Raw genomic sequence first — 14111 nt, forward strand, 5'->3', positions numbered from 1 at the left:
CCAAGGTTAACAATACTACACCTATTATTTTTGCAAACGGAAACTGAGTTTGATTAGTGCCATATCAAATCTGAGTTTGTTTTGTGTGTATTCATCTAATTCATAGCCAAAGCTTAGAAATTACAACCAAGAAGAAGGAAAAACATAGCCAAACCTTGGAGACTACAAATAAGAAAAATGGAAAAATGTGTAAAAGGTGAGTTTTGCTAATTATGAATTTTAATATCACATATAATGCATAGTTCATGTCGTTATTTACTCTGAAATTACTGCTGCCATACATGTACAAGTGCAGATCAACGGAGGGGAAGAAGATGGAGCTTGCTAAAAAGGATGAAATTTGTGCTATGGTGCCATTTGACAGCCCTGCAATGGGCACTAGAAGCAAAAAGACTAGCCCAACCAGCCCTGCAATGAGCACAAGAAGCAAAAGAAGGCTTAGCTTGTGAACATGTCATATTGTGTGAACTCATGTATGTGAAGCTTTGGTCACTTGACCTATGTATGCGAACCTGGATATGATGACAATCCTTTTGTGTTGCTCATATGATGTGAACTTGGATGTTGGACCTATATATATGAACCTGGATATGTTGTACGTGATATATGCATATTTGGATGTGAGCCTGGATGTTTATGTGCAAATCTGAATATTATTTGTTGAAATATATGTATATGTGAATTGTGAGATCCTCGTATGCATCAATTTATAGGAGAGGTTATGCCCAAATTTTGAATTACTTTGTATGTGATGTATTTTGCTCACAACTTCATCAGGGGTAAAATCGTCTTCTCAGGTACCATTTAACACCGTCAATGGTTAAAATGGACGAAAATGTTAGAAAGGGAACAAATTTTAGTGTTGGTGTTACATAAGGAAGAATTTTTTTTGCAGTGTTAAATAGGACACACAAATTTAAGCCAGTGTTAAATAAGGAATTCTCTCATATAACAATGCCCCGGGAAGAATTCCTTCATGCGGACTTCCCCATACTCAAAGCAAAGGATAAAATCGCCGATGAAATAGTTGTTAGGAAATTTGCAACTTGTATTTCCAAGAGGCCATGGGCCAGTATATATACATGTACGGGTGTGTAGAACATGCAAGAAACTCCTTACATAATAGGGTAAATACGAAAGGTTACATGGCTATATATATAGTACTCTAACATCCCCCCTCCTAAACTCATGATAGATAAACAACACTGAGTTTGAAGAGATAGAAGCCAAGTTATAGTGATAGTGTATCTCTGTGATGCAGCAAAATATGGTCATGGTCATTGAAGATGATGAATATATTTTTTTCCTTCCGTTACAATGCACGGGCCGTTTTGTTGGTAGCGAGGAAAAGAGATACCTGCCAAATGAGAGAGCAGTCGGTTATCACTAATAATTCTATGACATGGAGACTAGTGCCTCAAAGGCATTTCTACTTTAGGTTAAGAAAATGGGCAACCAATCAGATTTAACTTATTTTCAACACGAGGCATTTCATCCATGATTTGATTTATGAAACCATGAACCTGTTGCAGCATATTCCTATTTTTGTTCTAACTATGTTTTATGTTTCAGGTGGTACGTCATTGGTTAGATTTCAACCCATAACAAGTGGTCTATCGAAATAAAAATTGCGCAGAGATACGACAGTACTTTCATACTTTGCATTGGTAAAGAAAATTGTACTCCTCCAAATTATCAGATACACATTGTGACAACTATTTGATGGGATTTGACCTATGATTAAAAACCAGTGTTTTTAATGCGGCATTTGTTTTTTGAATAACATCATGGTCATATTTTACATGCGTGTATGTCATGTAAGCGTCTGCATTTGTACAATATTTCTCAAAAAAGAAAATTGGTAGCATTGTAGTTTAGTACCTACTTGTATAAGATTGTGATTGTAAATTACAGAGGTCCCCACAGCAACGTGCTATTTGGCATGATGATAGCAAACCGCTGAGATCTTATAGGTACCAATCTTCTTGCTCGTCATCCTTGTTTGCTCAACCTTCCTGCTCGTCATCCTCATTTTCTGAATCTTCTTCCCCATAACGAGAGAGATGTTCAGAGTCCGAGTCCGACATCCGTGACTTCAATGTGAACAGTAATTTCGGTTATGATAAATAGGTATGCCAAAATGATATGGCTCGTATTACAGAATACTACTAAATTTCATTACATCAGTAGTTAATGCATTCAAAAGTTTAAGCTATCGAAAGCAAGTAATACTGACACCATGTCTCAATATAAAGTTCTAATAATTGCATAGCTTGATTATGCCATAATTGTATAGGATTAAGGATCAAACTAGCAGATCACAGAGGATACCAGCCATATTGCTTCTGAGGTGAAAAGTAAGGGAGTTGGGAGATGTTCGGTTGAGGGCTAAGAATGGCGAACTATGCCAGAGTTTTCTTTTAGCGAAATAGCCTTAGGTCTGCAAAATTGAAGCTATGACTTTGCTAGGTCTATGATTTTTCATCAACCACCCTTTCCCCTTGCGTCGCCCCTGCCCAGGGCGACTCGGTGGCCCATAGGTTGTTGTTGTGTGTCTTCGGCGAGCCCTGTCCCCAGCTGTCTTGTCGGTTTTGGGGGGCTAGATCCACATGGGATCGGGACCCTATTGCCGGAGGTCCCTCCCTCAGGTGGAGTCCAACCCTATGCAAGTGGTGTCCATGCCAACGTGCGGCCTTGGGGATGTTCCCATGGTCCGACGGTAGCAAGGAGGCGGTTTTGGGTGCCGGGGTTATTTGCATTAGCAACCCGGATATGTTTTTGATAACTTCTTTTCCCGGGTGAAATTTAACGCAATGTTTTTACGTTATAGCAGCTATGGTGTGTATATATATTATCATTGTATTCACATAGAAGTTATCGAGGGTGTGTTTTCATCAACTTTTTCTTGGGTAAAAAAATCACCACAATGTTTCAACGTAAGTTATAAGGTCAGTGGTGCGTAAATTACCATGCAATTTACACATAAGTTAGGGGAGGTATGTTTCAACAATTCTTTTTCTTGGGCCAAAAAATTGTCAAGGTGTTTGTATATAAGTTATCAGGTATGTGGTTTATAATTTACCATATTGTTTATCCAAAAGATACCGGAGTATGTTTAAACAACTTTTTTCCACTAGGTGAAAAGTTACCATGGTGTTTCAATGTAAGTTATGTGGTCCGTGGTGTGTAAATTACCATGACAAAAATTAAGAGGGGGAAGGGATATGTTTCAACAATTGTTTTCCTGTGTGACACAATTACCATGCTATTTATATGTATGTTCTCAGGTCTGTGGTGTGTACCGTGATGTTTACACAGAATATTACGGAATATGTATGAACTTCCCTCTAGTCAAAGATAACACATTTACTGTACGCAAGTTATCAGTTTGATGGTGTGTAAATTACCATCTTGTTTACACATAATATACTAGGAGTATGTAGAACAACTTTTTTTCCACCGGGTGAAAGTTAACTCGGTGTTGTACGTAAATTATCATGTGTGCGATGTGCATTAAAAATACCGGTAGTATGCTTTCAAAGTTTGACCGATGACCGCGACAATCAAGCTCCCCGTTCTTCTGGTTCCGCAGCTTGTCCATTTGTCTAATAGGTTCAGCTACAGCTCAAACGCACTGAAATATGATCTTACTAAGTAAGACAACACAAATATTCATCAGATAAGTTGCTTCAATGATGGAGTCCTTGGTCAGCAGGTTGTGTGTTCTAGTTCCAGCTCAGCACCTTTTTTTGCCTAATAAATAACCACCCTAATGGGTGTTTCCCTTTTTATTCTGGTCTTAAGAAGGTACAAGCAGGTCAACAAAAATTGAGCTAACCTTTTTATTCTAGCACGCTAGTTTAAAAGATCGAACCAAACGAGTGAACGAAACAAATCGAGACTAGCGATCCATTGCGCGGGAGATACGGGCTGCCGGTGGTCGCGCAAACCAGATCGAGCGGCAATCAGATCATTCAGTAATGACAGAACAAAAATGTGGTGTGGTAGTTACTTTTATCATTAATTATAACATTATAGAAAATTCCTTGACATGCAATTGCGTAGGTTAATGCCTAACTTTATAAATATATATACGCTCAGTAAGTAGGTTTTGATCTCCTGCCTTGACTTTGCATCCAATGCTAACCTTAGGGTTTTGAATGTCTATAGAAATGAGATTTTTACAAGAGAGTAATCTTTACGATAAGGGCAATAGAGCTGAGAAAAGCGGAACTCATATAATGCGAGTAAGCACAAAAATGGCATAAGAACACATCAAAGAAAGAAAAATAAATATGCATCTATTGAATTCCAATTTCATATTTATATTAATCGCAAAGGCATGTGCAAATGAAACCATAATTACTAGATTAAAAGTTACTGGGTTTTTCGAGTTTCATACCTCTAGTTCTTCTCGTTCCTCTCTCTGCCTTGACGGGTTTTCTCCATAATTCCAATAGTTATTTCTGTAGTTTTTCAGTAGCCTATCCGTATATGCTTCCTATTGACATAAAATTTACACAATTAGGTCAATGTGGAAAGTAAACTGAGAACCTATGAACACCTACATCCCGAGGCATTAGTACTGGTACTCCTTCTAACTTACTAAATCGGCATAGTACAAATGTACAGTCAATGACAAGTCCACCGATGCCATCAGATGCATCTCGACCATCGCACCACGGCTAGTCCAGTCCTGGGATTTGAATTTCGGCCGTAAAAATCAAATTTCGGCCGAATTTCGGCCATCTCGGCCTGGGGCGAGAAATATCTATCGACCGAAAAGAATGATTTTTGGTTAAATTTGTCAAATTTTAATCAAATTTCAGTCAAATGCTGGTCAAATTTCAACCGAAATTTTTGAAAATGACCGAAATTCGGCCATCTCGGCCTGTGGCGAGAAAAAACACAAAACGAAAATCAAAACACTGGTCCAGTCATTCTTGCTTAGGGCGCCTAGAGTAACCCCTTGTGATTTTGTGTCTAGCCTGCTATTTCATCTAGTTTATTTTAGCTACCCCGCGTTACATACATATGTTCGACTTAAACACTAACCTTCCGCATACATCAAGCCCAACTATAGCCCTATACACATATTCCACGCCAATTGTTTTTTTTTTTGTGTGTGGAGAAAACGCTTTACACCCAACTTTATTGTAAAGCTGAATAGTATGCTGCATCGGTACAGTAATCAGGGGGTCAACTCCAATTTCTGACATCCTGTCCGTTAAGTAAGCAGAAGTTATATAAGACGACTGAGCACGTAAATGGCATATAGACATACACCAAAGTGAAATAAATGTGCATGCTTCGAATACCCAGGTCAGATCATTGCAATAGCGTGTGCAAATGAAGCTATGGGTGATTCATGTAATTACAAAGATGTAAATAAAAGGACCTTTTGTAGTTGCTTACCTGTGAGTCTTCTTCTCTTTGTTCCTCATTTGGTTCTTCTGGCTCCAATATCACTTTAGGGATGTGAGAAACCTTATATGCATCCTCCCTTTGGGACCTATGGACCAGGCTTGAACAACCAGAAATGTACATTTCCTCCAGGGTAGTAAGGTTTCTTATGCTTTCAGGCAAAGATGTGATGTTGGGACAGTCTCTGATGTGAAGTTCTCGGAGGGAACTGAGCTCTCCTATCCATTTCGGCAATATATATAGTCCTTTGCACTCGAGAAGCATTAGTACTCTCAGAGCAGTGAGGTTTTTCATACTTCCAGGCAAAAATGTTAAATTGCAACAATCTTTTAAGGCAAAGACTTGTAGAGAAGTGAGATGTCCCAACCATTCTGGCATAGTCTCGAGGTCTGTCAATGACATCAAACTCAACTTTTTGAGAGAGGTGAAGCAGCAAATGACCTCCGGCAATGCCCTCAAGCTGCGGCAGGAGGTCAATGAGAATTCTTCGAGAGTGGGGAGTTGCTCTAGTCTACGCCACTTGTCTGGACGAAAGCTGCAATTTTTTATTCCCATGCGACAAGGATGAGTGGAAGACGAGAGTTTCCCAAATCCTTGTCCTGCCAAAACCTCATTGCTATTGTCCAAGCACCAAAACATACTTCTGGGTGGGTATGGGAAGAACTCCAACAACGGGCAGTCCTTTAACTCTAGATTGTGCAAATTAGGGATTAAAAATTCTCCATCTTCTTCGCCTGACCTTGTTGTATACCAAACCGCCAAATTGTCCATCGACTTCAACTGTAGCAATCTTAATTTTGTACAAGTTCCACCCTCTCCATAGAATTCCTTGCCAATTTTCGTGACTTTGGGAATTTTCTTCAGATATAGACTTCTTAAATTTGGTAGTTGCCCGAAAGGTGGAAGATCGTCACATGCACCTAAATCAGAAAGACTCAGATATGTAACACAAGGGAGGTGGGAGGATATGTGCGACATCCAGTTAGGAAAACCCTTGCTCGAATATCCTTGTATCATAAGTTGTTCGAGATTTCGAGCTGGTATGAGCCTCTCCAGAATAGATTGAGCCGAACATTCAATAGCATTCATTTTCCGGTTGCGCAAATGATTTATATCCTGCTGGTTCATATCCTTGCGGGAAGCATTCATATCCTGCTGGTTCCAGTGGAGAGCTAGCTGCCGAACAAATGATTTATGACGCAGTTCGACTCTCTCTAGGTCTTTCAGTTTCTCGACACACTGAAGAGACCCAATTAACAGCTCACGGCAATTCACACGTGCAAGCTCCACTATACTGTTGCGTCCTGAAGGTCTCTGGTATGCTCTATGTACCGTGCGGCCTGGCAATTTTAGGCGCTTCTTTATTTCCTGGGCTTCTCCAAACACCCTAGGATGCCCTGACGTGACCACAAATTGCGTGAGACTAGCCATTTCACTGATGCTATCTGGCAAGTGACGGAGAGCACCAGCAGAAATGTCCAATATTTGGAGATTAAGATCACCTACTGAGGAGGGGAGCTCTAGGATCCCTAAACAATATGACAAATTGAGACACTTCAGATTAGTCATCTTGCAGACTGACTCGGGCAACCGTGCTAGCCTGGGACAACTTGTTAGGTTCAAAGATTCCAGCTCTGAAAGGTCACCAATACATTCAGGGAGTAATATAAGGGCACGACAATCTGAAAGGTTTAGGTCTTTCAAATGCTTCAGTTGGCAAAATGATTCTGGCAGAACTGAAACCTCGTAGCAATCAGAAAGGTTCAAAGATTGAAGTTCTAAAAGGTCACCAAAACCTTCAGGGAGCACTATAAGGGCACGACAGTCTGAAAGGTCTAGCTCTTTCAAATGCGTCAGTTGGCAAAATGATTCTGGCAGAACTGAAATCTTGTAGCAACCAGAAAGGTTCAAAGATTCAAGCCCTGAAAGGTTACCAAAACCTTCAGGGAGTACTACAAGGGCACGGCAATCTGAAAGGTTTAGGTCTTTCAAATGCTCCAGTTGGCAACATGATTCTGGAAGAATTGAAATATTGTAGCAATTAGAAAGGTTCAAGAACCTAAGATGTTGAAGATTGCCGAAATCTTGAGGAAGGTATTTTAACTCATGACAGCCTGAAAGGTTTAAATGTTCCAAACACTCCAGGCTAAAATTGTCAGGAAGTTCGGTTAGCTTGGAACAACTTGACATATTTAGGAATCTGAGTTTATTAAGAAGATGAAAGTTTTCAGGGAGCTTAATGATCCTGGCATTTCCAGCTAGGTCCAAATAGAGGAGTTTGTTAAGGCTACATATACTGTCAGGCAAAGTTTTAAGTGAGCAATTGGACAGAATTATAGTTTCCATATTTTGAAGTGTATGGAACGACTTAGGAAATGATGTAATATGCAAGCTAGAGGCATCGAGGTACCTAAGTAGCTTTAACTGAAAAGTGGAAGATGGCAAAAATAAATTGCTCGGAGTTGATTGCCCCACAACTAAACATCCACTTAGGTCCAAGACCCGTATATACTTGGTTCTAGAAAATGCCTTTTGCGGAAGCTGTTGTTTCTCTGAATGTCTTACATGCAAGGATCTGATTTTGCTTGGCAGATCATTAAAAACCTTATACTGATTCTGGTAGTTGATCAACTGTGCATGTCGGCAATAACGACGTTTTGCTTTCTTCCTACTCCTCGGCTCCGTAGCATTCAGAACAAGTGATTCATGTCCCGAAATTATCGTTGCAAGATCATGCACCAAATCATGCATGGTGAGCTCTCGAGGAGCATTGGCATGCACTGGATTTGACCTAATCTGCAGAGGGAAGCACTATCAAATTGTTCTTGTGAAAGAAATGTAAACCCTACATGATTATGCTTAGTTACCAAGTGAAGAATCTTTGTACTATTAACATTAACATGTAAGTCAGTGGCTGCAAGATAGTGACTACATGAATGCATGAAATCCATGACGCTCATCTAACACCCGTAATTGCTAATTAATTCTTCTAATGGCTAATTAGAAGGCCAATATCTCCCTCCCTTCTAACTAGCCCTAATGGTTGATTAATCAAGGTGATATCTGAAATATGTTAATCTGTTGGATGGTCGATGATAAGTGATAACATACTAAAATTGAACATCATGTGCAAATGTAAAATTCTCTTCTAAGTATATAATAGTTAAGGAGTTTGTGCGTGCATGATTACTGAATATAGAGGGTTAATTACATTAATTTTAGAATTTTTAACAGTGGGCTAAATCATAGTATATGTTCTATATTTGAACTATGCTGGTAAACAGTAATACTCTCTCTCCATCCCAAAATAGTTAATTGATACAGTACCCAACATGCGTGTGTGCGTGCACGCGGTAAACTAACCTAGAACGCATTATAAACAATCTTACGCTCCGGCCTAGCACGGCACTCATGCGCCCCAACTTTCTCATAGTTAACTATTAGGCTCCAACATTTCAAATTATTGTGTCGTCTCTACAACAGTTCTCGTAAACTGGAAAAACTCTATGCCTATAATTGAGTGAAATCGTCAACCCAAATTGATTGTACACTTTAGGCCAACAACTCAGGAATTAATCGATTTAGGCCTTAAACCCGTTGAGTTTGATCAAATAAAGTCAAAATAAATTTGACCGGAAAAATGGCAGCCACATGGTACTTTGATTGCTCGCAAACTAACTATTTTTTTGTAGTGATGTATTTGCAAACTGGCTGATTTTTATTACTCCATCCGTTCTTAAATATAAGACCTTTTAGAAATTTTACTATGAACTACGTATGAATGTATGTAGTCATATTTTAGGATGTAGATTCACTCATTTTGCTCCGTATCTAGTTCATAGTGTAATCTCTAAAATGTCTTATATTTAGGAACGGAGGGAGTACAAAAGATGCTAACAGGCGTATATATGGAGGAAAAATAATCAAAAAAGATTGTGCTAAGTAGGACTTGAGTCAACGAAAGTACCTTTCTACACCGAAGAGCAAATGCTCCTGGTGTGAACATTAAAATAAATAAAAAAATAAAAAAAGATTCAAAAAATTCTGATTTTTTTGTGGCATACTTTCACAAATATATGTTGTGTGTGCAAAATTTTATCGCAAAATCACATTGATGGAGGTCGTGCCAAAAAAAAATTCAAGCTCCAAAATGCTTTTTAAGTAACATTTTCAGAGCATTGATTTTGTCTCTTTTACCACGCCTTTCACCAATGTGATTTTGCGATGTAATTTTGCATGCACAATAAACATTTATGAAAATATGTCATAGAAAAAATTCAGAATTTTTTAAATGTTTTATGATTTTTTACTGTTCATGCCAGGAGCAGCTCCTGGGTGTAGAAACTCCACGTCCTCGAATCAAAGCACTTTGGGTGTTAGAAAACATCTCGATGTCCACTAGAACATCAATTGGTTTGTTCACAAGTTGCAGTTAACTACTTAACTCTATATATCGGAATGATACTCACATATGCAGAATCAAGTAATCCCACACGAACACACACACACACACACACACTTTTACATTAGAATGATACTCTCTCTCGCGCGCGCATGCACGCACACACATATATATAACGACCGTATGGGACACGTAGGTGTCTGGGAACCTAGGACCTAGCCTATTCATCGTTGGATGATGTGTGACGACTGATTTGAAAATCAATATAAATGCCTCAATTACTAGTTAATTTGGCAGCTTCTAATCTTTAACCATAACACGTGATAGAAAGGCAGGACACTAAATATACTATAAGGAATAATATTCTTCAATTAATGCATGTTTTCATTCTTTCTAAATCAACAAATACTAATCGACTGATATGCAAGCTATTAAATGCTAGGTGCCCAGACATCTAGGTATCCCGTACGTTACTATATTTTGTATGTAGCATTACAAGGAGTGCCTGGTTACTATGTAACCTGCTGTATACACAAAACACTTTACATTGTATCAGTTAGCACCGTAGGTTTTTAAAACTGTGCTTCCAAAACAAATAATGTTAAAGGAGGAAACAAGCTAACGGGAACTTGATAGGATTGTGAACATAAGTTGACTGCAACTTACTCCCTCCGTTTTTAAATATAAGTCTTTTTAGAGATTCAACTAAAACTACATACGGATGTATATAGACATATTTTAGAGCATAGATTCATTTATTTTGTTTTGTATGTAGTCCGTACTGAAATCTCTTAAAAGACGTCTATTTAGCAACGGAGGGAGTATTATATAAACATGTTAATGTTCTAGTGGTTAGTGAGATGATTGCCAATGCTAACGGTCTTGGTTCAAACCCTAAGCAGCTCAAGATTTTTATATTTTTTCCACCATACACCTTTAGCATAGTTATATGAGAAAAAACCAGCCAGATTGCTAATAGATCCTTGTACAAAATAATTAGTCTTCGAGCGGTCAAACAAACGCTGACGTGGATTTTCCCCTCTCGAATTGATTTTGGCCTTATGTGATCAAGTCAATGAGTTTACGCCATAAATCCATAAATTTCCAAGTTGTTGGTCTAAAATGTGCAATCAGTTTGAGTTAATGGACTAATGAAGTGTTTCACTCCCCATGATTTGTGGGTCCCACTGTATTTATTTAATGTAAGGATACCAAAGAATCCTGAAGTTATGTCCAATCTAATATAGAATAATAAACTGTGATATATTCTGAAATAATAAATTTAAAGTTCTACAACAACAATATTACTTTTATTTCATTTAAATAATAATCAAAGAACTTGGAACCAAAATGTATTGTAAGGTACTAAATTGAAATGCAACTATTTCAAATGTAAAAGTTGAATTAGAAACAAGCTTGAAAATTTAAAGGTGCAGATATGGAAACATTTAATTGAAAATCTTAAAGTGAGAAATAAAAGACAAACATATAATCATAACAGAAAGAGGGCATAATATATTCAGATTTCTGAATATCAAGTGTACATAATGACCACATATAATTGAAAATGTGTACCAATCAATTTATTTACTTGGAAAGCAGCTAGGAAACATTTTGACACGCGCATGGCCAAACGAGAACTTTAGAAATAGTGCTCAACACTTACTGCAGAAGACCTTGAAATTTGAAGAAAGGACATCCCCATAAGGTAGTTGATGCACCTTTTACCATCATCCCCTCGATGAATGTATCCAAGAGCCTTCCATTGCTGAATTAGACGATCACTTTCTATAATGAAACCCTTGGGAAAGGCCGCCAAATATGTGAAACACATTTTAAAGTCAAGCTTCATGTAGTAATAGCTCAGCATGAGGCGCTCCAATGTGTCCTCGTGATCTCTGTGACCCAAATCAATGTTTGTATCTCTTAATGTTTGCCATGCCTCGACAGTCCTTAACTCGGACATTACTTGCCCAAGGGCAATTGCCACGAGTGGTACACCTCCACACTTCTCTGCAATTTTCCTTCCAATTTCTTCCAAGTCACTTTTGTCATCATCAGGCCCAAATGCCGTTTGTTTCATTACTTCCCAGCAGTCATCATTTGACAAACCATGCAACTTGATTTGATCTGATTTGGGCACCAAACGAATTTTTCTTTTGTGTGAAAGAGCACCGGTGCGCAATTTATTGACTACGCTTTGGTTACGCGTAGTTACGATAACCCTACTACCCCTGTAGCCATGTTGTAGCATCTGCTTCAGCCTTTCCAGCTTATCCGCATCCTCTTCCCAAAGATCATCCAAAACAATCAAGTACCTTCTATCAGCAAGTTCATTTCTGAGATTTTCCTGTAGAAACTGCAAACTACAATTGTCAAGGTTGATACTGCTATTTATGCTTTTGAGGATGGCACTCCCAATTTTGCGCAGATCAAACTTCTTAGACACATGAACCCAGGCTCGGACTTCAAAGTCGTTGACCATCTTGTCTACAAAGACTGATTCAGCCAATGTTGACTTCCCTAGACCACCTAGCCCGACAATCGGGACAATAGATATATCCTCTTGAACGCCCTTTTTTAGAAGCAGACTGATTATTTTGTCCTTCTCTATGTCCCTCCCCACCACTCCAGATTTCAGGCCTTCATCACAGATGCCTGCAAAAGTTTCATTTTTTCTGCTCCCTTCTGCTCGTTCTTGATGTCTCACAAGATTGATAGCCTGACCCTCCTTTCTTATTTTCTCTATTTTCCCCCTCACGCTCTTCAGCTTGTGAGGCATGGTAACCCTCTGTAGAAGTTGATTATTCCAGGAAAAGAACAGCTTCAACTGTAAATAAATTGAAATCGACATCATTCTCTCAGCACATCTCTTTGGATTAAGATGGAAGTTACTAGGCATATACTCTATTTCTGTGGGGATGGACAATGATGTAACTGAAATTTGTCACCGTTCGATCATTTTTCCCAACACTTGATGAAGATCTAGGCCCCGTTTGGAGTCCCTCCGTTCCGCGGCTCTGCTCCCGGAGCGGACGGAGCTGTAGTTAAAGTTCGTGGAGCAGTTGTACAGGTGTTCTGTAGATTCTTAAATTTTAAAGAGCTGGTGGATTACCGAACGAGTCCCTAATATCCACAACCACTTCACTGGCTTTCATAAAACTCACCCCTCACCTGACGACAAACCAAATTCAAGTCTAGTACCCCTACGAAACATAAAGGCAAACAAACTAGGCGAAGATAAGTTGAACTTAATTAATAGTCACTGTGCAGCTTAAGGGTGTCGGAAAAATACTCTGCAATATGGTGGATGAGAAAAGAAATTCTCAAGCGATCCACAAATAGTAAAAGAGACATGAATACAAATTATGAACGACTGTTGAGATTCAAAGCAACTCTTTTGCTTTGAGCATGGCAATGAACCTATGAATCACCATGTCAAGTGTTCATAATAATCGTAAAGTGCAGGACTCTGGAAGGCTAGATCTCGACCTGTATTACGACCTTACAACAGGAGATTGTAATAAGCGAGTATACCTTGGGTTGGCTCTTCTTTAAGAGCTCGGTGGCGTCCAGATCGTCCAGCACGTCCTCGACGTCGTAGGCGACGGCCTTGAATTTGCTAAGCCACCGCCCAACAGCTTCCCCATCTCTTCCTCGTCGGCGCAGCCTATCATCCGCATCATGCAACACGGCCTCCAGATCTTGCATCTTGTCCGCCATGACATCAACATCGTCTTTGAACTTCCACTGCAGGGTGGCCTCCTCCGTGGCGAGTTCACCGAGCTTGCCCGCGACTTGCTTCCCCACAGCGCTCGCGATTATCTCCCCAAACCCAGTCATCTCTCTCACAGCAGTGTCGTTGACTGCGTGGAAACACAGAGAGGCAAGGAAGAGCGGTATGTTCTTAAGGGCACGCGACCACGCGCCGGAGGCGCGGTTGTTGGCCCGTCAGGACGCACGAGCCACACACTATTGTTTGCTTTTCTCCACTAGTCTTTCTTCTTTTATTATTGGCGACTACGGAGAAGGTGCGGGGGGACTGCCTGGAAGGCCAGCAGTCTACCTCCTCCCCCTTCTGGACGACTGAGCAGAAGGAGTGGAGCAGCCTGTGGAAACCAGTAAAATTCGTGTCTTCCTCTGGAGGTCAATCCATTCCAGCTGCTGGGACTGTTCGGCATCACCGAAATATGGCTTCATCAGCTGCATGCCTATTTCTGCCATGCTTTTTCTCAGCTTGATTGTGCCATGGCTCGGACCGTGTGGCCCTCACCAAACAACGAGC

At 39.7% G+C, this 14111-nt stretch overlaps 1 protein-coding gene across 1 annotated transcript; it reads right to left on the reverse strand.

Moving 5' to 3' along the window:
• Positions 1-1032: 1032 nt before the first annotated feature.
• On the reverse strand, positions 1033-13701 carry LOC123449968 (putative disease resistance protein RGA3). Its single transcript, XM_045127359.1, has 5 exons — positions 13364-13701; positions 11503-12656; positions 4403-4501; positions 1886-2093; positions 1033-1357 (listed from the first exon to the last, which is right to left on the reverse strand). The coding sequence occupies exons 1-3, from the start codon at positions 13667-13669 to the stop codon at positions 4477-4479; spliced, it is 1485 nt and encodes a 494-aa protein (XP_044983294.1). The 5' UTR covers positions 13670-13701; the 3' UTR covers positions 1033-1357; positions 1886-2093; positions 4403-4476.
• Between the last annotated feature and the right edge of the window lie 410 nt (positions 13702-14111).

The sequence above is a fragment of the Hordeum vulgare genome, chromosome 1H (genome assembly GCF_904849725.1).
Source record: "Hordeum vulgare subsp. vulgare chromosome 1H, MorexV3_pseudomolecules_assembly, whole genome shotgun sequence".
In the NCBI taxonomy this organism is placed as follows: domain Eukaryota; kingdom Viridiplantae; phylum Streptophyta; class Magnoliopsida; order Poales; family Poaceae; genus Hordeum; species Hordeum vulgare.

What these genes read in the sequence shown, in the direction of transcription:
- LOC123449968 (XM_045127359.1), bottom strand. Translation starts at nt 13,669, where the DNA reads ATGACTGGGTTTGGGGAGATAATCGCGAGCGCTGTGGGGAAGCAAGTC. An exon ending in TAAAGAAGAGCCAACCCAAG is followed by an intron (nt 12,657 to 13,363) that starts GTATACTCGCTT and finishes ATTTATTTACAG; the next exon opens with TTGAAGCTGTTCTTTTCCTG. An exon ending in TCCTTTCTTCAAATTTCAAG is followed by an intron (nt 4,502 to 11,502) that starts GTCTTCTGCAGT and finishes TTATGTCAATAG; the next exon opens with GAAGCATATACGGATAGGCT.